Below are 23,365 nucleotides of genomic sequence, written 5' to 3'. Positions count from 1 at the left end.
ATGAAAAACAATTTAAGGAGAAGAATCGTAATTTTAAGTTTTCAATGAGCGGCCATCTCATCAAACCATTAAATAATGAAATCATCGGGAAATTTTTGAGTATTGATATGAAACCTTCCTAATTTTAGGACAGAGCAGAGGTTAGGTGACAAAATGAGCAACAACCATTAGGTTATTGCCCAACTTTGAACAGGTGAGATTGTCTTAAAAATGTAAGCTCACGTTGTATATAACACTTTTCTCTCGTCATACCCCTGTCTCTCTCTCTCTCTCTCTCACTCTCTCTCTCTCTCTCTCTCTCTCTCTCTCTCTCTCTCTCTCTCTCTCTCTCTCTCTCTCTCTTGCTGTCTCTCTCTATCATTCACTATCACACACGCACACACACTGAGCGCTTTGTCTTCCGCCAACGTTCATCGTGAAAGGCAGAAGCGGGGCGACCGCTCTCAGTTGCGCGCGCTCATCGCTCCTCGTCTCCTTCGTCTTCTTCTCATCTCCAACAACTTTCAAAGACAAAAAAAACACATCAACCAGTCAAAATGTCACCGCCTTCAGCAAACCAAGTCCGATTCAAAGGAAACAGAAAACATCAAGTCTGAGAAGGGAAGGAGAGCCGGGAGAAAGAGGGAGCTATGCCATCTCCCGCCGACCGGAGCCCAGTGGTCCTCTCGTCCTTCACGGAAGCAGCAGAATGGTGTCGCTCTCTGGACTCTGGACTCGCTACTTTCCACTGGAAAGACTTCTCCGTTCCCGACACTTTCCCACCGCGAAACTTGTTCCGCTTCTTCTACTCTTGGTCCTCTCTCTCGACAGTTGCGCTCCGCATCCCCAGCCCTGCCACATCCTGGCCCGGATAGGGCACACCGTGCGACTCGGTGCCCTCTTACCGACCCGACAACCAGCGAGGATACAAAACGCGCTCAACCGCGCTCTTGCGAGTCTCCGGCACCAAACTGGGGCAGACGTCGCTGCCACTTCCCCGCCACCACTGCTTCCCTACAACCTTACGCTCGAGATGGTGGCTAGGTCCCCCGCGGGAGGCGACCCCGAATCTCTATCTCGGAGCGCCTGCCAGGACCTGGTGGTGCGTGGGGTTTCCGGTATCCTGGCTTTTCCCAGGTCACCAGAAGAGCTCATCCAGGTGGACTTTCTCTCGTCGTTTTTGGGAGATCCCCTTCATCTCCATACTGGAGGAGACGGAGCCACTCGCGACTAAGGTAGGACAGGATGCGCATATGTGTGATTATAATTGAGAATTTGTGTGTGTGGGATGGCGGGGGGGGGGGGGGGGGGGGGGGGGGGGGGGGGGGGGGGGGGGGGGGGGGCGTGTTTATGTGTTTGATATGTTGTCTGTGCAGGGTCGGACTGATCGGGAGTCGGGAGATTTCTCGAACGGCCGGTTAAACGGCGCGGCATAATGCAAAAAACATAATACACGGTCGTGGGCCGCTCTGCGTTTCAAATTCCCGGGCCGTTTTTCAGTCCCAGTCCAGACATGTGTCTGTGTCATTGCGTCTGGGTGTGCATGCGCGTGTTTTACTGTGTGGTACAAAACATCAATGTACTTTAGCCTTCGCCAACTTTTTAAGGTCTTGCCAGGAACCGAATACAATATCCCGTTATGTGGCAGTGAATGTGTTAGTGATGAAGTGAATGAGAGCCTGTCTTGTTTGGCAGTGTGACAGCACAGCACACAGCTGATAGGGAGAGAGGAAACCAAACCTGTGGCATCCCTTACTGGTCCAGGTCCAGTATGTCCAACCAAGTGTGCTGTGTCTATGTAGACTAGCCTGTGTTTGGTGTATCTGTGTGGACTGTAGTCTGTCTTTTAGACAGTGAATCTGACTATTATATAAAAGAGAGTCTGTGGTTTTATAACTGAAGAAAGGAGTCCGATGGCTCAGCGGTTAGGGAATCGGGCTATTAATCAGAAGGTTGCCGGTTCGATTCAGGCTGTGCAAATGACGTTGTGTCCTTGGGTAAGGCACTTCACCCTACTTGCCTCGGGGGAATGTCCCTGTACTTACTGTAAGTACAGGGACTCTGGATAAGAGTGTCTGATAAATGACAAAATATAAATGTAAATGTAAAGAAATATGTATTCTCTAAGAACAACATGGTTAAAATGCCATACCCTGAAGTAGGTGTGTGTGTGTGAGAGAGAGATAAGTATAGAGGGAGACACAAGGAGAGAAAGGGGGAGAGTCGGAGAAAGAGAGAGAAAAAGAGAGGGGGAAGAGGGTCGGGGCAGAAGAGAGAACGAGGGTGTGTGTGTGTTTGCAGGGTGGTTGGGGTTGCAGGGTGGAGGTTGTGATTAGGAGGCTGAGCACTTCTCAGTAAGAATCACTCAATGTTAACAGATGAAACACCAGCAGAAGTGTGGGGAGAGATACTCTCAGAGGCTGGTCTTTGTGTGTGTGTGGGTGTGCATGAGTGTGTGTCTGTGAGTCTGTAAATGTATATAATCCTGTGTGTTGTAAGATGCTCCTGTTTATCTCCCTGTATGTGTCCTCTTACACTATGGGTGGGTATGCATGTATTTGTGTGGGTGTGTTTGTATGTACGTGTGTGTGTGTCCATGTTAGTATTCCCGGCAGCAGCCTAAGCTGTGTGCCAGTCAATCCAGCCCCAGCCGTATCTGCCTCTCTACAACTGAGCAGCCAACTGCAACACACACACACACACACACACACACACACACACACACACACACACACACACACACACACACACACACACACAGGCTCAGTAGAGTTCCAAGGAGTGTCAGGAAAGGAGAGTTTCTGGATGAAAGAGAAAACATGTAAAATCAGCTTCATTGTGTGTTTTTGGCGACACAAGGATTGCTCTTCCGACTCGAGTAAAGCCTTGTTGAATATAACTTGATTGAATTTGACGTAATACTGGGATAGGGGTGAAAGGGAGTGGGAGAGAGAGAGAGAGAGGGAGACAGGGTGCTTATAAGTGCTTAGAGAGAGAGAGAGAGAGAGAGAGAGAGAGAGAGAGAGAGAGAGAGAAAGAGAGCGAGAGAGAGATGGGAAAAGAGTCATCTGTCATGCTGTTGGAGGCCTTTTCAGAGGAGCTGAATTGTGCCAGTCTCTGGCTACTAAGACACAAAGAGGTATCTCTCTCTGTCTCTCTCTCTCTCTCTCCCTCTCTCTCTCTCTCTCTCTCTCTCTCTCTTGCTCTTCTATCTCTGTCCCCCCCCCCCTCTCTCTCTCTCTCTCTCTGTCTTCCTCCCTCTCTCTCTGACTCTGCGTCTCTGCCTCTCTTTTTCTTTCGATTTCCCTCTCAGTCTCTCTCCCTCCTCCTCTCTCTGTCCTGCCTTTATCACCCAGAGGTAAAGAACAAGAGAACAAGACCGGTGGGGGGAGAGAGAGAGAGAGAGAGAGATAGAGAGAGAGAGAGAGAGAGAGAGAGAGAGAGGGAACACCAAGATAAACAAAGAAAGGGAGGAAGAAAGGGCTAAAACAGAGAAACAGAGAGGGAGAGAGAATCAGAGGGAGAGAAATGTTTGGACCCACTGCAAAATGTCTACCCTCATAATCAGTCATCAGTCATGAGTCACACATGGTGATCTATGTAGTTTGATATGGTCTCAGATCACCAAAGAAACACACACACCATTATCCCATCACCCAGCAGGGGCATGTGCAGCAGGGACTCTGTCAGGAAAAGAAAAAAACAAACAGCCAGTGACGTGAAGTGTGAGTTTGGAAAGCATTAGTCCCACATTAAACAGCGGCTAATGTGGTTAGCAGGGCCTCAGGGAGTCAGACTACATTAGGAGGGTCCCAGTCGTAGAGGCTGGCCTCAGTGCTTCCTCAGACTGTCCGCCTGTGTTGCTTCCTCTCCCTCTCTCATTCTCTTGTTCTCTCTCTTTCTTCCTCTCTACCCCTCTCTCTCTATATTGCTCTTTCTCTTCCCAACCCAAAACCCTCTCTTCCCCCTCTCTCTGTTCCCACCCATCTCTCTACCCCCCCCCCCCCCCCCCCCCCCCCCTCTCTCTCTCTCTCTCTCTCTCTCTCTCTCTCGATACCCACCCCCGTTTCTCACCACTCTCTCTCTCTGCTCTCTCACCCCCTCCCTCTGGTGAGAACAGAAGGATCTGCAGCCTGGTGAGAAAGTGCTTATTCCTCCCAATGTACTTAAGCTAATTAGACCCACTCAATGACCCGCAACTGTAAATCTCGGGCTATGTCTGCGGAGAGGGTGGGAGGAGGAGTAGAGGAGGAGTGGAGGAGGACGTGATTCTGTCTCATTACGGGGATGTGGGCGGAGGAAGGAGGGAGGTCATGTTCGGAGAGACTGTTTAGACTGCTACTATAATTCTGATGTTCAGACAGGTGTTCAGAGAGATAGAGAGGAGAGAGAGTGCAGGGAGAGAGAAACAGAGTTAGAGAGAGAGGGGGGGTGGAAAAAGAGACAGATATAAAGAGACTGACCCGGCGTGTCCACTACAGCAACGTGATGCTTTCCATACATTTTCAATGGAGCCAGGCAAATCTCTTGCGTAGGGCATTGTGGGTAGCGAAGCGATGCAACCAATTTGAGTTGAGATTTTCTCAACTTTATGCAAATGAGGAGCGATTGGATTTTTGCCTAATGTGTGTAAAAGCTCCGTTACCCTGCGTGCCTTCCCACAGTGCACCACGCTCGGGGGCGTGTCAGACAGATGAATGCAGAGTTGTAGTTCCCTAAAGTCACTGTTGTAGTTCGTATAACGTCATGGCAAAGTGTGCAGACTTGGGTTTACATACTCGCGAAATCGATCAAAATACAACTGTTAGACATTAAGCAAAAATCCGATACACTGGCTAGATGTAGCATGATGTTATCTACTATACACACTAGTTTCGGCTCCTTTTTTGCTGTATTTTATTTAGAGTGAAATATTAAATGTTACAGTAGCGATCGGACACAAACGCCACTAATAATGTGCAACACAGTCTCACAATACTGATGTAATAACTTTTACACACATGATGCAAGAAATCCAATACGCTAGCTAGATGTGGCATGATCTTATCCACTACTCACAAAACGGTATCTTTGTATTTTATTCAGGGTGAAAGATTCAATGTTACAGTCAGAGGCGTTGTTAGACATAAAACTCTACTGGGGCACAGGCCCCTATTCATATCCCTTTTTTTTCTTTCAAGCTTGCTGCGCACAATGCACTACTAGGCTATAGAAACTCCCCTTGCTTAACCCACTATAGTACGACAGTTCAGGGACGCAATTTTGATATCAGCTTTGGCAGGGACATCTATAGTTAATGCATGCGCGCTATAATTTGAGAGCAAATACTGTTTTTTGAGCTTGATGTAATATTCTTTTTATGTTTTAGTCAAAATACGATGATCAGTACGCCTATCATTTAGAAACTTTCTTTCGTTTTGTAATGTTTTCTTAGCCTACCTCAATTCTGAGTTGTGTGCAGAGTCCGACACCTGGACTTCTGTGTGCATGCTGCAGTGGCTATTTGGCAAGCTCAGAAGAGCTAGGGCGCTGACATGGAATTCTGCAGGCATCGGTTTGTGTTTTCAGTTAAACTGCTTAGATTTTACAAGCGTTTATTGGGATACTGCATTAATTTTTTCAAACTTTAGATTTTACTGGGGCACAGCAGATTTATACTGGGGCACGTGCCCCAGTAAAAAGGGTCTAACGACGCCCCTGTGTTACAGTATGCCACTGTATGGACACTCGGGGTAACCAGTCGTGTAATTACCACTGATGGGGCTACCTAGCTAGCGGTTCTGTTTTGTTATGAGACTGAATTTAAATATACACCCCACCAGGAGCACCAACAACATCGGCAACCCTGTGCCATGCCTTATTTTTTTGTTAACATATCTGTACGAATACAGATATGTATCGAACAGGACTGGGTATGCAGCCACATAGACAATCAGCTTGTCCTCCATCTTGAAACTGAAAAAGCTAGAAATGTTTACCATGGTTGCTACATTACGAGAAACAAGAAAACAATCCGATTGGCCATCGCTAGCGAAAATCGCTCCTCATTTACATAAAGTTGAGAAAATCTCAACTCGAATCGCTTGGATCGCGTTGCTACCCACAATGCACCACGCAAGCGACATTGTGGCGGACTCTTACTGTACCTGCACCTTAAAACTAAACACACACACTTTGTAACCATAGACACACACCTTGTAACTAAACACAAACACCTTGTAACTACACACACACACCTTGAAACTTACACACAAAAAATACCTTGTAACTACACACAAACTTCTAGTAACTACACACAAACATCTTGTAACAACACACAAACTTCTTGTAACTACACACAGACACCTTGTAACTACACACAAAAAACTTCTAGTAACTACACACAAGCTGCCAGGAGCGGCCAAGGCAGGTGGAAGAGCAGGACACGTTTTGTCAAGGTGTTTCAAGGTGTTCCTACTGACTGCTGCCATCTTGGTGGAGCTGGGTTCACAGCAGGGTTCCACACAGGTCAGGGAGAAGCACTGCGTGCTTCACACCCTCATCCTCTAAATGATTCTGTTTCTTGGCTCACCGCCACACTTGTTATTGAGGAGAGCTGGGGTCAAACTCCTGGATGAAGCACTGGATTCATCACTGCTGTGCTCGGAAGACTCCTGTTGTTGTTGTTGTTGTTATTATATAAACTTTATTACAGGCTCAAGGCCCACAGGGTATTTTTTTTAAATTATTGTTAATATTATTGTTGTTGTTATTATTATTGTTGTTGTTGTTATCACTGTTGTCACCCTCCCCACCCACCCTGTTTTCACCCTTTCTCCATTGTGGGTAACTGTGTGAGTATGTTTAGCTGCAGCTTGTCTTTTAGAAACAATTCATTTCTGATGAAAGGGATTTAACAATGTAACACATTGTCACCCGACTGATTCATCCAAATGAAAAATAATGCACACATTTGATGGATTCAAAAACTATTTCGACACGAAAACAAATGGTTGCTAATGTGAAATGTGTCTGGGTGAGTCGGCTGTGTTTGAGGTAGTGTTGCTATTCCTGCTGCGAATATCACTTCCTGTCTGCCTCAGGTGACCCAACACCACACACACTTACTGGTGCTTGGATTGGTAGGATTCTAAACAGCAAACATTGCTGGGATGAGGACAGACGTTTCTTACTGCAATCTATCCATCCTGCACTCTTTCATTTGCTCCCTCCATGTCTTACAGCCCAGCTCATTCTGCAGGAAAATGAAAATGAAGATTAGTACTTTAAAAAACTCAATTTGTCTCCTTGAATGAAATTACATTTTAATCCTGAGACCTTGCTGAATGGGAGGAATAGTGGCTTCCAACTGGCACTGTTCTCTAAGGAAACATGCACGCACACACACACACACACACACACACACACACACACACACACAAACACACACATACTGTAAACACACAGGCACACTCACAGTTCACTGAAGGCTATTAAGCTTGTAAAGCTTCTAGTGTTTCTGTGAGATGACGATGAGGACGGCGATGGGTGGATCTGTGGTGAGAACACAGAAAACGAATGATAGTGAAGAGCTCTTCAGACGTGTGTGGTGTTGCTGCTGCAAGCGAGAGGAACAGCTTGAAAGCAGCAGCCATCCGAACACAAAACCAGCCGGAAGGATCCGCTTTATTAGTGTTAAGATGAGAAGCTCCTCCAGGCCCAGCCTGGTCTCTGAGATCTGTGTGTGTCTGTCTGTGTGTCTGTGCGTGTGTTTGTGTCTGTGTGTCTGTGTGTGTGCCAAGATATTACGTGTGTTGCAGGCTTGAGTTTCTGTATGAGTGTGTGTATATATGTGTGTGCGTGTGTGTGTGGGGGGGGGGGGTTGTGTGAGTGTGTTTGCCGAGGGATTTGTGTGTGTGTGTGAGAGATTGAGAGAGAGTGTGTGCGACGGTATATAATGCGTGTTTGCATGTGTGTGTGTGTGGCGTGTGAGAGAGGGCGCAGAGCTCCAGTGTATTAGTGCTGCTGTGGATTAGAAAGGGGACCAGCAGCAGGCTGGTCACTGATGTCGCTGCCTCTCCTGGGGGGACCAGGCCGCAGCGAGGTGGAGATGGAACATCTGGAAACATCAACACTGCTGCTTGGCTCTGGTGGGGAGGGAGGGAGAGAGAGAGAGAGAAAAAGCTAAGAAATGGAGAGAAAGAGAGAGGCAATGAAAGAGAGAGAGCGTGAGAGAGAATGAGACAGAGAGAGAGATTGAGAGAATGTGTGAGAGAGAGAGAGAAGCTGACAGTGGAACGAGAGAAGCAGGGAAGGGATACTAAAGTCATTGAAGGGCAAATACGTTGTTTAAAGGAGAGATAGAGGGATAGAAGGATGGACCGAATGATATACCCCGGGTGGAAGGTAAGGGATAAAGCACATCGTTTCTCTGTACATTGGGGGGTGCTCCGTCAGGGCTGGAGTAGCAGCGAATGATAATGCACTGAAGGTAGGTTAAACACACTCACACACCTGTGCACAACGTGCGTGTGTTTGCTTTCGTGTGTGTGTTTCAAGGTGTTATCTATGAGAGGCCGTATAGGCCATAATTCATACTTGATCTCACATACACGCCATGACCTCACATATATACCATTATACTCTCACATATATACCATCATACTCTCACATATATACCATTATAATCTCACATATATACCATTATACTCTTGCACATAAACTACTTGGTCTCACATACAACACCATAACCTCACATATATACCATTATACTCTCACATATATACCATTATACTCTTGCACATAAACTACTTGGTCTCACATACAACACCATAACCTCACATATATACCATTATACTCTCACATATATACCATTATACTCTCACATATGTACCATTATACTCTCACATAAACACTATTATACTCTCACATATACACCATTATACTCTCACATATACACCATTATACTCTCACATATACACTATTATACTCTCACATATACACCATTATACTCTTGCACATAAACTGGCATACTCTCTTACACACACAAAAATACCCTCTTATATGCACCATCATACTAAAGTATGACAATATATGCAAGAGACAAATAGTATGTGTGAAACAGAATGTTAGTATATGTACGAGAATAACAGGATGTGTAAGAGAGAATACTTGTCTATGTAAGAGAGAATACTTGTCTATGTAAGAGAGAATACTTGTCTATGTGAGAGAGAATACTTGTCTATGTGAGAGAGAATACTTGTCTATGTGAGAGAGAATACTTGTCTATGTGAGAGAGAATACTTGTCTTTGTGAGAGAGAATACTTGTCTTTGTGAGACAGAATACTTGTCTATATGAGAGAGAATACTTGTCTATGTGAGAGAGTTTGATTGAAAAGGAAGTAGTACTGAATTCTCAGTTCCTGATTGGCTTACACATGAAGAAGGATTTGGGGTAGATGTAGCTAACGCCCACCTTCCCTATCAAGACGAGACTGAGTGACATGACAAGATGGATTCATTAATAACATTTTGCATACTCCAAATCCTGCGGCGTCATTGTCAGAAATGTTGTATCAAAGACGACAGCCATACACGGGGGCTGTTTCTAACGCTAACGTTGACAATGAAATGCGCCGGCTCTTCAGACCTGGATCAGGTGCATCAAGGAGCGGCAGCAGCACTCTGTCAGGAGCTAGTCTTAATGCCAGCCAAGTGATGGCGCAAGCCCAATATCAAACTACGCAGTATTTCGGTTAAGACTAACTCCTGACAGAGTGCTGCTGCCGCTCCGTGATGCACCTGATCGAGGTCTGAAGAGCAGGCGCATTTCATCGTTAGCGTCAGAAATAGCCACTGTGGATGGCTGTCGTCTTTGATTCCAACATTTCTGACAACGATTCAAGCAAATCCACAAAAAAACTCAAATGTAGAATTACATAGTTGTTTAGGAAGCTATACCGACCCCCACTACTTGAGTCAAAAGTCCTAGATCAGTTTTTCAATTGATGAAACAAACTATCATTTAAATTAAATGCCTGTGTGAATACCGTCCCGTGGCACTGGGGTTTTAACCGTTGACGTCTTTAATTAGTCGAGTGGTCTTTACACCCTTGGCTACTAACCTAAGCTTCAATGCCACAACCTGAATTTGATGTAAATCTGTTCACAACAATTTTCCAGTTGGGACTTTTAGGATCCTATTTGAGTGTAGGCCCCTATGCACGATGAGTGCCCGCACCCATTCACTGCAACGAAATAGCTTCATGGATCCGACTCGGAATCTGAGCTTAGAGACGCTTGACAAAAAATGTGTTTGGCGTGTGGTGCGTTTTGGAATTGTTAATGTGATGTGTTCCCATCGTATTTAAGACGAAATAGTTTACAAAGAAGAGGTTTGTTAATGTGACTGTATACATATCTCACTCATACTGGCTAATCAGCTAACATGTTAAAGTAGCCTAGTCTACATCCAAAGTCGCCGTCGTGAAACTAGCCTCATTTTCACAAAAAGCTTCGAGGTAAAATTAAACCTTTAAAAACGTCTACATTTAGCCAATATTATTGTGCACAATTATTTTAGTATAGTTAATATGTAATTTAATTCCATAATTTCCCCAGGAATAACTGTAAAAACGTATTTCAGGAACGGGTCTGTCCTCCCTACAATAACGCCGCAGCATTTGGAGTATTCAAAATGTTATTAATAAGTCCAATGGCTTCATTAAGCCGCCCACTCTCTGCCATCTTGCCATGTCACTCAGTTTCGTCTTGATAGGGAAGGTGGGCGTTAGCTACATCTACCCCAAATCCTTCTTCTTCATTTGTAAGCCAATCAGGAACTGAGAATTCAGTACTACTTCCTTTTCAATCAAACTGCCTTCCGTTTCAATCAAACTCTCTCACATAGACAAGTATTCTCTCTCATATAGACAAGTATTCTCTCTCACATAGACAAATATACTCTCTCACATAGACAAGTATTCTCTCTCACATAGACAAATATACTCTCTCACATAGACAAGTATTCTCCCTTACATAGAAAAGTATTCTCTCTCACATAGACAAGTATTCTCTCTCACATAGACAAGTATTCTCTCTCACATAGATAAGTATTCTCTCTTACACATCCTGTTATTCTCTTACATATAGTAACATTCTGTTTCACACATACTATTTGTCTCTTACATATATTGTCATACTTTAGTATGATGGTGCATATAAGACGGTATTTTTGTGTGTGTAAGAGAGTATGCCAGTTTATGTGCAAGAGTATAATGGTGTATATGTGAGAGTATAATGGTGTATATGTGAGAGTATAATGGTGTATATGTGAGAGTATAATGGTGTATATGTGAGAGTATAATGGTGTATATGTGAGAGTATAATGGTATATATGTGAGAGTATAATGGTATATATGTGAGGTCATGGTGTGTATGTGAGAGTATAATGGTGTATACGTGAGAGTATAATGGTGTATACGTGAGAGTATAATGGTATATATGTGAGAGTATAATGGTATATATGTGAGAGTATAATGGTATATATGTGAGGTCATGGCGTGTATGTGAGATCAAGTATGAACTAGAGAGGATACAATTTCTGGGGAAATTGTAGGGTGTGCTTGCTTGCGTCGGTTGCACAGGGGTCTGTATATTTTATATAAAAATGCATCGGGCCTACTTATTATTTATAAAGATTACATAGATTTAAAAGCATCTTTTTTTTGCTGCTCATTTACAACTCAAAATACGAGTGAAGTGTAGAATGAAATATGATGTCTTCTCATTTCCCCTGCAAGAGGCAGCTGACAGGCTGAATCAAAACGAATACATTTGGCAGACCGGTGTAAAAATTTACCTAATCTCTATGACTTAAACGTCCTTTTAAGTTGTCCCTTCTCGTGATATTTTCAGGCAATTAGCCTACTCATATTGCATTCATTCATTAATAAAGAACCCCCTTTGAAGATTATTCTACGACTTTACCGGCAGAAGATAGAATCGCGATTCAAACAGTACCATCTGCTAACTGAAAATATGCCCCCAAAAACGTAAATAAGCTTGACATTTATTTAGTGGAAAATCGCTCATTCATAAAAAGCTCACTGGTAGCGATCATTGTCAGTAACAACGCAAAATGCGATATAGCCCTGTGTGGAGAAGCTGCCCCGGTAAATTGTACTACTACAGTACAGTACTAGACTACTGCTGTGTTCGTCTTGGTAGCGATTGCGTTGGTTGAATTCGATTTAACGTTCCGTTGTACGGTTTAGGCTGAAATTAATTATTTTCATGAACAGATTGACAAAGTTTAGGCTGTGGCAATGAAGTTCAGGTTAGTAGTCAGATTGTTTCAACTATTGAAAGACTTTTGAGTAAGGGGAGTGCCGAACCTGTTCTGTCACCATTTGACTTGAACAGCTGAGGAGTTTTTGTTAGCTACTCACACTAGTGTCTCGGGTAGGCTACAGCGTTGCAGTGAGCTACACTGGTTTGAAACCACAGGTAATGGTAATTTCACCAACAAATCGTTTACTAATGTCAGAATAAATCATATAACGAAAATGTATATGTGAGGAATGTTTATTTTAACGATTGAAAACAGATACATCATAGACCACTGTAGTATGTGTTGCCCGGGCAACACAGGCTAATGTCATGATGCTAATACTTCAGTGAAATAGTAGACTACCGTTTCCGAAAGTAGATGTACTTCCTTAATAATATCAGCTTATATTGTACATTACACATCACAATTGTGTGTCATATCACAAAGTAAAATGAGTAAATAGTTATCACCCTGGCCTCTTTTCTTGTGGCGTTTCTGCAGCTGCCTTGCAGTAAAGCTATAGTTAGCCTAGCTATCCCCCAAGTTAACAGATGCGAAACGAATGTTCTGCCAAAGGTAGTCACGCGTGTTTTCGTGACATTATTGCAGACCGGTGTAAAAATTGACCTAATCTCTATGATTTAAACGTCATTTTAAGTTTTTCTCTTTTCATGATATTTTCAGGCATTTAGCCTACTCATATTGCATTCATTCATGAATAAACAACCCCTTTGAAGATTATTCTACGACGTTACCCGGCAGTAGAAGATGGAATCGCGATTCAAACGGTACCATCTGCTAACTGAAAATATGCCCCCCAAAACGTAAATAAGCTTGACATTTATTTAGTGGAAAATTGCTCATTCATAAAAAGCTCACTGGTAGCGATCATGGTCAGTAACAACGAAAAATGCGATATAGCCCTGTGTGGAGAAGCTGCCCCGGTAAATTGTACTACTACGGTACAGTACTAGACTACTGCTGTGTTCGTCTTGGTAGCGATTGCGTTGGTTGAATTGGATTTAACGTTCCGTTGTACGGTTTAGGCTGAAATTAATTATTTTCATGAACAGATTGACAACGTTTAGGCTGTGGCAATGAAGTTCAGGTTAGTAGTTAGATAGACTTTTGATTTAAGTAAGGGGAGTGCCGAACATTTTCTGTCGCCGTTTGACTTCCTAAACAGCTGTGTACTGTAGCTAGATGTTTTTGTAGTGTGTCTCGCGTAAGCTACAGCGTTGCAGTGAGCTACACTGGTTTGAAACCACAGGTAATGGTAATTTCACCAACAAATCGTTTTCTAATGTCATAATAAATCCTACAACGAAAATGTATATGTGAGGAATGTTTATTTTAACGATTGAAAACAGATAACGCTACATCATAGACCACTGTAGTATGTGTTGCCCGGGCAACACAGGCTAATGTCATGATGCTAATACTTCAGTGAAATAGTAGACTACTGTTTCCGAAAGTAGATGTACTTCCTTAATAATATCAGCTTATATTGTACATTACACATCACAATTGTGTGTCATATCACAAAGTAAAATGAGTAAATAGTTATCACCCTGGCCTCTTCTCTTGTGGCGTCTGCCTTGCAGTAAAGCTATAGTTAGCCTAGCTATCCCCCAAGTTAACAGATGCTAAACGAATGTTCTGGCAAAGGTAGTCACGCGTGTTTTTTGTGACGTTAGTGACGCAGTGACGTTAGTAACGTCAGTGACTGTGGCTAGCAAATTAGCCACCGTTAGCTTCACTTTTCGCCACAAAAACTTAACTTACGCTTAAACCATGCAACGGAACGTAAATTCCAATAGAAGCAACTCAATCGCTACCAAGACGAAACTTTTGACACCTACGTTGTCTATGTAGGCCAAATATTGACTGAGTTTTAGGGGGGCAAAAAGAAATAAAAAAAAAAATAATAATATATATGTGAGAGAACAAAGGTTGTGCTCTCGCCGAAGGCTTGAGCACACCCAATTAAGTCCTATACGGCTTCTCATAGTTATCGCCGTGTGTTTGTGTGAATCTTGGCAAAGAAGGTGGCGACCTGAGAGAGATAACCTGTAATCTGGACCAGGTGTGACTCTCAGATAATGACACAGACATACACACACACAAACTTATACACACGCACACACACACACACAGGTAAAGACACACAGGTATAGACACACACAGGCACACAGGAAAGAGAGGGAGACAGAAAGATAATTACAGATAAGGACAGATGTGTTTATAAGCTAAGAAAGAAGAAGTTCACAAAGGAAAGTTTGGAGATGCGGTGTTCAGAGGCGGACCAGGGAGGTGGGCAAGAGATAGGTACTGCAGAGTCTATGAGCAGAGCTGCCAACTCCATATCACTGATTTATAGCCCATACGGATGGGTTTCAGTACCACCTGTCTGGGGAACAACACCCATCTGTAGGAACACACACACCCACACCTCCACAGTAGATCTGTCATACACATCTACAGACTGACCCCTGGAAGAGAGCAGCTGGGTGTAAATCCTATGCGATGTGCTGAGGCATCAGATTCATATTCACCTCATCTCCAGGACTGTTTATGGGACTGAGCCACACAGATGGGCCCAGAGGAGGGATGGAGGGTGGGAGACAGACAGACAGAGAGAGGGTGGGGTAAGGAGGGTTAGTTATATACAGGGAGGGAGGGAGGGAGGGAGGGAGGGAGGGAGGGAGGGAGGGAGGGGAGGGAGGGAGGGAGGGAGGGAGGGGAGGGAGGGAGGGAGGGAGGGAGGGAGGGAGGGAGGGAGGGAGGGAGGGAGGGAGGGAGGGAGGGAGGGAGGGAGGGAGGGAGGGAGGGAGGGAGGGAGGGCAATGGAGAAGCTTTTATTCCATCCTGCCTTTTACCATAATTATACACAGGCCGACTGGCAAACCAGCAGGTAGACAGACAGACATACAGGCAAACATGCAGATAGACAGACAGGCAAACAGACAGACAGACAGACAGACAGATAGAGAGCTGATCCTCTGTCGTCACTCCACCAGATCAGTTCCCTTCTTCACTTCCAGCAGGACTCCAGTATGGAGGAGACTGGACCCCCCTGGAGCTGTACCCCCCCAACCCCCCAACCTCTCTTACAGTCCTGCTGGGTGGTAGAGCACTTCCCCTGCCAAGACCTTCCCAGCACTGACACTCATACCAATATTACTGCCAATATTACTGGCTGCTGTGTGCATGAGTGTGTGTGTGTGTGTGGGGGGGGGGGGGGGGGGGGGGGGGGATTTTGTCAGTGTGTGCATGTGTGATAATGTGAATGTGAACGCGAGTGTGTGTGCGTGGTCAGTGTGTGAGTGTGTTTGTGTGTCAGTGTGTGTGAGTGTGTACCTGAGTGTGTCGCCAATGCTTTGGTGCAACCCCGGTTATTCCTGTTCATTGTTGTCTATCAGAATGCATGCCGACAGGGAGAGGATTGGCAGGTGGTGTGTGTGTGTGTGTGGGGGGGGGGGGGGGCGGTCAGGGCAGGCAGTGGACGGAGTCAGCAGCCCTCCCATCTTCCATCCAGGGTTTCATTCAGTCACGGCACTTAATGAATTAGGTTGACTTATTGATCAGTCAGGAAATGTACCTACACGAGTGCACACACACACGTATGCACACACTCACTCATGTGCCCACAGCAGCCATAAATCAGCGTTTCACACAGCTCACGAAAACTCAACTATCCAACCTCTCGTTCTCTCACCTATCTGCTACGCAGGGGGAACGTTTCCATTGAACCACTTCTGTTGTTCCAGCAGCATCGTACTGTTTAAAGGTGGAGAGGTGATCCTCTCGAGGCCCCAGTGAGAGCAGATTGGCTTACAGTGAAAGTCCCAGCCCTCACCAGTGCAGCCAGAGCCTTCCTGCAGTCCAGAATGTTCTCAAGAGTCCAGAAGGCCTGCAGGCTCCTAGGCCTATCACACAAACAACACTGACTCTCAATGCCTGTTGAGTGCTCCAATTGATCCCGATCCATTTGGGATGCCTGTGAGGAAAAGAGAGAGGCTGGAGGAAACACGCACGCACGCGAACACACACACACGCACCACGCACGTACACACACGTCTAGTACCTCCCTCTCACATACACACGCACGTACACGCACATCCCGTACCTCCCCTCCCTCTCACATACGCACACACGTACACAGCACCACACAAATACACGCACATTTAAATGCAGGCGTCAAGGGAGACACACAAAAGTACGCACACACTCAGTCAAGCTCACACACACATGTGCAGTCAAGCTTTCACACAGTCTAGAGAACAGAACACTGTTGTATTTGCATAAGTGGGTATTACACACTGGGCCCTCAGACACTGTGGATAGGAAGGAGATGACCCTCCCTCCCTCTATCCTTCCTTCCTTCCCTCCGTCCCTCCCTCCTTCCTTTCTTCCCTCCCTTTGTCCCTCTCTCTGTCTCTTTCTCTTTATCTGTTCAATTTCTCCTCCCTGTGCTCTGTCCAACTTTATCTCTCTCTTTAAATGCTTTGAAAGTGTTTTTTTTTTCCTTGTGTCATTTTTCATAAGTAAACTCTTATCTTGTTTGCTCTTTTCTATGCTCAAAATAAGAAAACTTTTTAAATTATCCCCCAAACCCACCACTGAGACCATGGGACAGATGCAATATTTGGCAGAAGAACATCCGCAGAGAGAGGAAGAGAGGGAGAGAGAGAGAGAGAGAGAGAGAGAGAGGGAGAGAGAGAGAGAGAGAGGGAGAGAGAGAGAGAGAGAGAGAGAGGGAGAGAGAGAGAGAGAGAGAGAGAGAGAGAGAGAGGGAGAGAGAGGGAAAGAGAGAGAGAGAGAGAGAGAGAGAGAGAGAGAGAGAGAGAGAGGAGAGAGAGAGGAAAGAGGGATGAATATTTGAAGTTGAGAATCCGCAGTGACTCGGTTCCAACAAGTCATCTTTCATTTTTATGACCTCAATCAAGTGTCCTTGAAGCCCAAAATATAGTCTAGTCAGGTGCCTCTTATCTATATGGGGAGGTCCAGTGTTGAACCAAACGTAAGCAGCACAACAGTAATGAATGTCACTCCCCCCCCCCCCCAAATCCCCGCCCCCAACCCCCCCAATCCCCGCTCTAGGCTCCTCTGGCACCCATCCGAACACAAACGTCCTCTCTACTGACTCATAAACGGAGCACCACGGTTTGATACGCATTACATTGACCATGTGTGTGTGCGGTGTGTGTGGTGTGTGCGGTCTGTGCGGTGTGTGCGGTCTGTGCGGTGTCTGCGGTGTGTGCGGTGTGTGTGGTGTGTGTGGTCTGTGCGGTCTGTGCGGTGTGTGCGGTATGTGCGGTGTGTGCGGTCTGTGCGGTGTGTGCAGTGTGTGCGGTCTGTGCGGTGTGTGCGGTGTGTGCGGTCTGTGTGGTGTGTGCGGTCTGTGCGGTGTGTGCGGTGTGTGCGGTCTGTGCGGTATGTGCGGTCTGTGCGGTATGTGCGGTCTGTGTGGTCTGTGCGGTCTGTGCGGTCTGTGCGGTGTGTGCGGTCTGTGCGGTCTGTGCGGTGTGTGCGGTGTGTGCGGTCTGTGCGGTGTGTGCGGTGTGTGCGGTCTGTGCGGTCTGTGCGGTCTGTGCGGTCTGTGCGGTGTGTGCGGTGTGTGCGGTCTGTACGGTGTGTGCGGTCTGTGCGGTATGTGCGGTGTGTGCGGTGTGTACGGTGTGTGCGGTCTGTGTGGTCTGTGCGGTCTGTGCGGTCTGTGCGGTGTGTGCGGTCTGTGCGGTCTGTGCGGTGTGTGCGGTGTGTGCGGTATGTGCAGTGTCGGTAAGGATACTTTCAAAACTTTCCAGAATACAGAATACATGCCCAAAAATGTAATTTGTAACATATTCCATTATTCTGAATACTTGCATTACTTCCACATTGAATTGCATTTTATAATAGGTAGGCCTATAGGCTAATATATTATAACATACCATGATTTCACATCATGGCCTACATATTTTATACACAGGAGGACTTGGCATGTAAGGAAACATAAAACAGTAGCCTAACTGAAGAAAGTAGGCAGTAGGCTAAATGTAACTGCACTAACTGCACATTGAACTGCATACTACAAAAATCTAACCGCGGTCAAAGCTACCACAATCTAATTTTAACTAACGTTAGCTAGCATGTCAAACAGGGCTGACGGTTGTGGGGCTAGTAAATCATGCTGCTCCTCTTCTTCGTTTTCATAGTGGGGCTTATGGGAAATGCATGGAGTTGCATGAATTTATTTAGAGAGTGAATAAACTTCTAAATCTAAATACCAACTATTTAAATTTAAACTATCATAATTTGTATTCTGAATACGTAACGCCGGTACATGTATTCCGTTACTCCCCAACACTGGGTATGTGTTATGCGTGTGAATACCTGTGTTTATGTGTTTGTGTGAGTTGAGACAGGGGTAGTCCCCTCCCCCTCTGGGTCCTCATCACCCATTGGCCACAGCCGCTGGGCTCGTTGGCTGATTGGGTAACAATCTGGGAGTCCTTGGTGTGCACCAGGGTTGCTGTCCATGGTGCTACTGCTGGAGTCTCTGCCCAGCCACTGTGTATGTGTGTGTGTGGGTGTGTGTGTGTCTGTGTGTATGTGTGTGAGGAGGGGGTGGGTGTGTATGTTTGTGTAAATTGCTTGGAGAGGAACCTTCCCTAAGACACCATCTCCAGAAAGTCTTCTGTTGCCCTTGTGGAGTGCGAGCAGAGACACATACTCACAGCAGTGTGTAATTCCATCTGTCAGTCTGGGCTACACAGGGGGACCCTAGTGTGTGTGTGTGTGTGTGTGTGTGTGTGTGTGTGTGTGTGAATGTCTGAATGTGTGCGCATGTTTCTGTCCGTGAGTGCCAATTTGTATGCGTGCGTGTCTGAGTTTATGTGTGTGTGCGTGCGTGCATGTCTGATCGTGTGTGTGCGTGCGTGTCGATGACTGTGTGTTTTGTGTGTGTGTGTGTTGATGACTGTAGACACCCAGGAGGATTGCCTCCTGTTCCTGCAGTTTACCTGTCTCTACCTACTTCCTGCGATCCAGAACATGCTGCACATTTCCATTCGCTCTCTCCTATTAACTCTCCCTCTTTCTTCCAGTTCCCCCTCCCTCCTCCCTGGCCCTCCTTCTCTTTTCTTCTCCCAGTCTCTCTCTTTTCATGTCTAGGATTGCCGCGCAACGCTTGAATCCTCCTTTTCTGGCCTGTTCCTAACGCATGCAGCTACAGCCCAGGAAATGAAATCTCTATTTCCTGTTTCGGTCCTCTCTTTGTTTCTCCTCCTCCCTCTCTCCCGTAGTCCCTCAACGGTCTGTCATTTTCTGGCTCCTAAAGCAACACTTTTATTGCGTAATTTGTTTTTTACGCTAACTATTGTTGTGGGGGTTTTATTACATCCTTCTGCTGTCTCTTCTGGTCTATCACCACCCAGAACCTTCTGGAGGGCAGAATTCCTCCCAGGAATAGAATGTCTGATGTTGGGAATGGAATGTGTGAAGTTCTGATCCGTAAATGTCATTTCATCTGTTGGGCCCTTTCTAAAGGTTCTCTCTCTCTCTTTCTCTGTGATAGCACTGAGTCAACTACCAAGGGAGTTTCTCTCTCCCTTTCTCTATCTGTCTTGCTGTTTCTTTCTCTCTCTCTCTTTCCTTTTCTCTCTCTCTCTATATCTCTCTTTTTCTCTCCCTCTTTCTTTTACTTCCTCTCACCCTCTCTTCTCTTTCTGCCTCTCTTTCTCTCTCACTGTCTACGGCACGTGTTTAATCTGATAAACCAAATGCTCCCCAATGTTGCTCTACCCTTCAGAGCAAGCAGTCTCCTTCTTGAAGGACTGCTTGCACCTGCCAGTGTATCTCCTGAAGCCACACACAGTCACACACACGCACCCTTGCCAATGAAGCCCCGCACACACACGCACACGTGCACACAATCACACACACACACACACATGACCAGGCACACACACCTGCCAAAGTCTCTCCACACGCCACCAACCACCTTTTCACTTTGAGCAGTCACCATAAAAATTCTGAGATAGACGGAGAAAGAGAGAGAGAGAGAGAGAGAGAGAGAGAGAGAGAGAGAGAGAGAGAGAGAGAGAGAGAGAGAGAGAGGAGGAGGATGAAGGGAGGGATGAAGGGAGGGATGAAGGGAGGAGGGATGGAGAGGCGCACGCATGCAGGGAGGATTTTGTTTCTGTGTAAAATCATGTTATAAGAGCAGCACACAGGATGTGGAGCTGGAAGGAATGAGGCAGGAGGGCTGGAGAAAGGAGGAAGTGGAGAGAAAGGAGAGGACAGAGAAGGAATAAAAGAGACAGAAATGAATAGAGATGGAGGGAGAGAGACTGTGGAGAGAGAAGAGAAAACGTGATGTAGGCAATGATGTAGTTCCTGAGGCAACTGCCTGAGATCATCATTACTGCTGTAGTTCCCCTGCGGCTCCTACATCCTATCTCAGCCGTTTTAGAGTCTGGAAGAGGACGCTGGAGGTGGAGGAGCTGGAGGCTGGAGGAGGAGGCTGGAGGTGGAGGAGCTGGAGGCTGGAGGAGGAGGCTGGAGGTGGAGGAGGTGGAGGCTGGAGGTGGAGGCTGGAGGAGGAGGCTGGAGGTGGAGGTTGGAGGTGGAGGCTGGAGGTGGAGGCTGGAGGAGGAGGCTGGAGGTGGAGGAGCTGGAGGTGGAGGCTGGAGGTGGAGGAGGTGGAGGCTGGAGGAGGAGGAGGAGGCTGGAGGTGGAGGTGGAGGCTGGAGGTGGAGGAGGTGGAGGCCGGAGGTGGAGGCTGGAGGATGAGGCTGGAGGTGGAGGAGCTGGAGGCTGGAGGAGGAGGCTGGAGGAGGAGGTTGGAAGTGGAGGCTGGAGGAGGAGGCTGGAGGCTTGAGGCTGGTGGATTGAGGGTGGTGGCTGGAAGGGTGTCGGTGAAGACTAAGACGAGGAAGAGGCTGGAGTTGGGGGTTGCTGGTTTGAGGCCAGAGGCAAGTGTGTTGAGAGTGGAGGCTGAAGGAGGCTGGCAGGTTGAGGCTGGAGGTCGGGGCTGGAGGATGCTAATGACGTTAATGAATGTTGTCCTACACTGTCCCCTGTGTGTCTCCACACACCTCCACAGACTCCCAGGGTAAATAGCTAACCAGAGGCAGAATAGCATGAATATCAAGAATATCATCTACACACACACACACACACACCACACACACACAGCACACACACAGCACACACACACATACTTCCTAGGGAGGAGAGCAGAGGGAGCAGACTGCTTACTATGCAGAGAAACACCTGAGGAGAATATGATCTCAGATCTGTAGTTAATTAAACATTAAGCATTAATCAAAATGAGACCATTAATCTCCACAAGATTATCTGTGATATTTCATAAATTATGATTCTGTCTCTGACCTGCTACACAGTAAGACACAGTCACACACAAACATTTACTGAGACACACACACAACTTCGTAAAGACACTCACCCGCATACAGACCGCAACTCACACACTTACACGTACTCACGCACACACACACCCTTCTTTCTCCTCTGTGGTCTTAATCAGTCAGTATGTGTGAGCCCTGCTCTTTGATGCCCTTTACATGTTTCAATCAACATCAATCAACATGTGAACTGCTGCTAAGCATATCAAACCAAGAGGAGGACAAGCACACACACACACACACACACACACACACTTACACACACACACACACACACACACATACACATTACATTTTCAGACCAGCGAAGAGGCTTGTTTTTCCGGATTTAGATATTAAAGTTGACGATCATTGTTGATCTTAGAACATTGACGGTTCTACATAATCGTACACACACACACACGGACACACACTCTTTACTGTTCTGCTTATAGAAGCTCCACACTCAGAGGTTTGCCAACTAAGTAAATTCCCGTTGGCACCGAAAAGACTATCGGTACTTAAAAGGATCTGACGCACACTATCTTTTTATGAATGGAAATGAAAGGTGACTTTGTGGGGAGAGAAAAGAGAGGGGAGAGAAGAAAGAAGTGGGGGGAGGGAGAGAGAGAGAGAAGCTCCCTATGGTCAGTTAGAGAAAGAGGATTGTTCTGAGCGCTACTGGTTATCTCATCATTAGTGTGACGATCCCAGAGCTTCCTATCAATGTACTCCTCTCGCGAGTCAGATGGCTGAGTGGTGAGGGAGTCGGACTAGTAATCTGAAGGTTGCCAGTTCGATTCCCAGCCGTGCCAAATGACGTTATGTCCTTGGGCAAGGCACTTCACCCTACTTGCTTCGGGGGGGAATATCCCTGTACTTACTGTAAGTCGCTCTGGATAAGAGCGTCTGCTAAATGACTAAATGTCTAAAAAAATGTAAATGGATCAGAACACTGCTGTGTCCATCTAACACACACTCACACATGCAGGACCTGGACGCACACACTGACAAACACACACCCTCATCAATCCACACACACTAACACACACACAGACACAAGCACACAAACACACGTGAAACACTTGACTGCAGACACTCACACACACAGAGACCCTGAGTGCATACACACCGAGCCCAGGCACCCACACACACACACATTGTGCTATCTTCTTCTTGAAATATATTTTGATTACTAATGACTGAGTCTTTGTTCCTGATAAGGAGACCCCCCCCCACACACAAGCACACACACCAACGCTATTGTCTGATAAGGCAACATAGGACACGTGCAGGACGTCTCGGTCTGATGATGTCATGTAGGGACTAATAGAAGATTAATGGTTTGAAGTCTCCTCCCATCTGGGACATGTGAAATACCAGACCACCTGTGGACCTACATTACTGTTATCATCCTGGCCCTTAATGTGTTTGTGTGTGTGTGTGTCCATGTGTGTGAGAGTGTCTGTGGTTATGTGTGTGTGTGTGTGTGTGTGTACGCGTGTGGGTGTGTGCAAGTGTATGTGTGTATGCATTAAGTGTGTAAATGTCGTTCAGCATCGAGTTTATATGCATTCTCACCTCAGACACCCTCTCTACTGATGTCATAGACATAACTTTGGTAATCTTCACGTATGACATCATAGACACGTCAGAGAACTGTACTGATGATGATGTAGAGAC

At 46.1% G+C, this 23,365-nt stretch overlaps 1 protein-coding gene across 1 annotated transcript in view; it reads left to right on the top strand.

Annotated features, from left to right (window-relative positions):
- Positions 1-688: 688 nt before the first annotated feature.
- The window catches only part of grin3ba (glutamate receptor, ionotropic, N-methyl-D-aspartate 3Ba), a 56,116-nt gene continuing 33,439 nt past the window's right edge, over positions 689-23,365 (top strand). Inside the window, 2 exon segments of the mRNA XM_067243391.1 lie at positions 689-1,162; positions 1,164-1,214. Coding sequence (XP_067099492.1) covers positions 689-1,162; positions 1,164-1,214 — 525 coding nt within the window.

Source organism: Osmerus mordax, chromosome 9 (assembly GCF_038355195.1).
Source record: "Osmerus mordax isolate fOsmMor3 chromosome 9, fOsmMor3.pri, whole genome shotgun sequence".
In the NCBI taxonomy this organism is placed as follows: Eukaryota; Metazoa; Chordata; class Actinopteri; order Osmeriformes; family Osmeridae; genus Osmerus; species Osmerus mordax.
The sequence above is the reverse complement of the archived record's forward strand: the minus strand, read 5'-3'. Positions and strand labels throughout refer to the sequence as shown.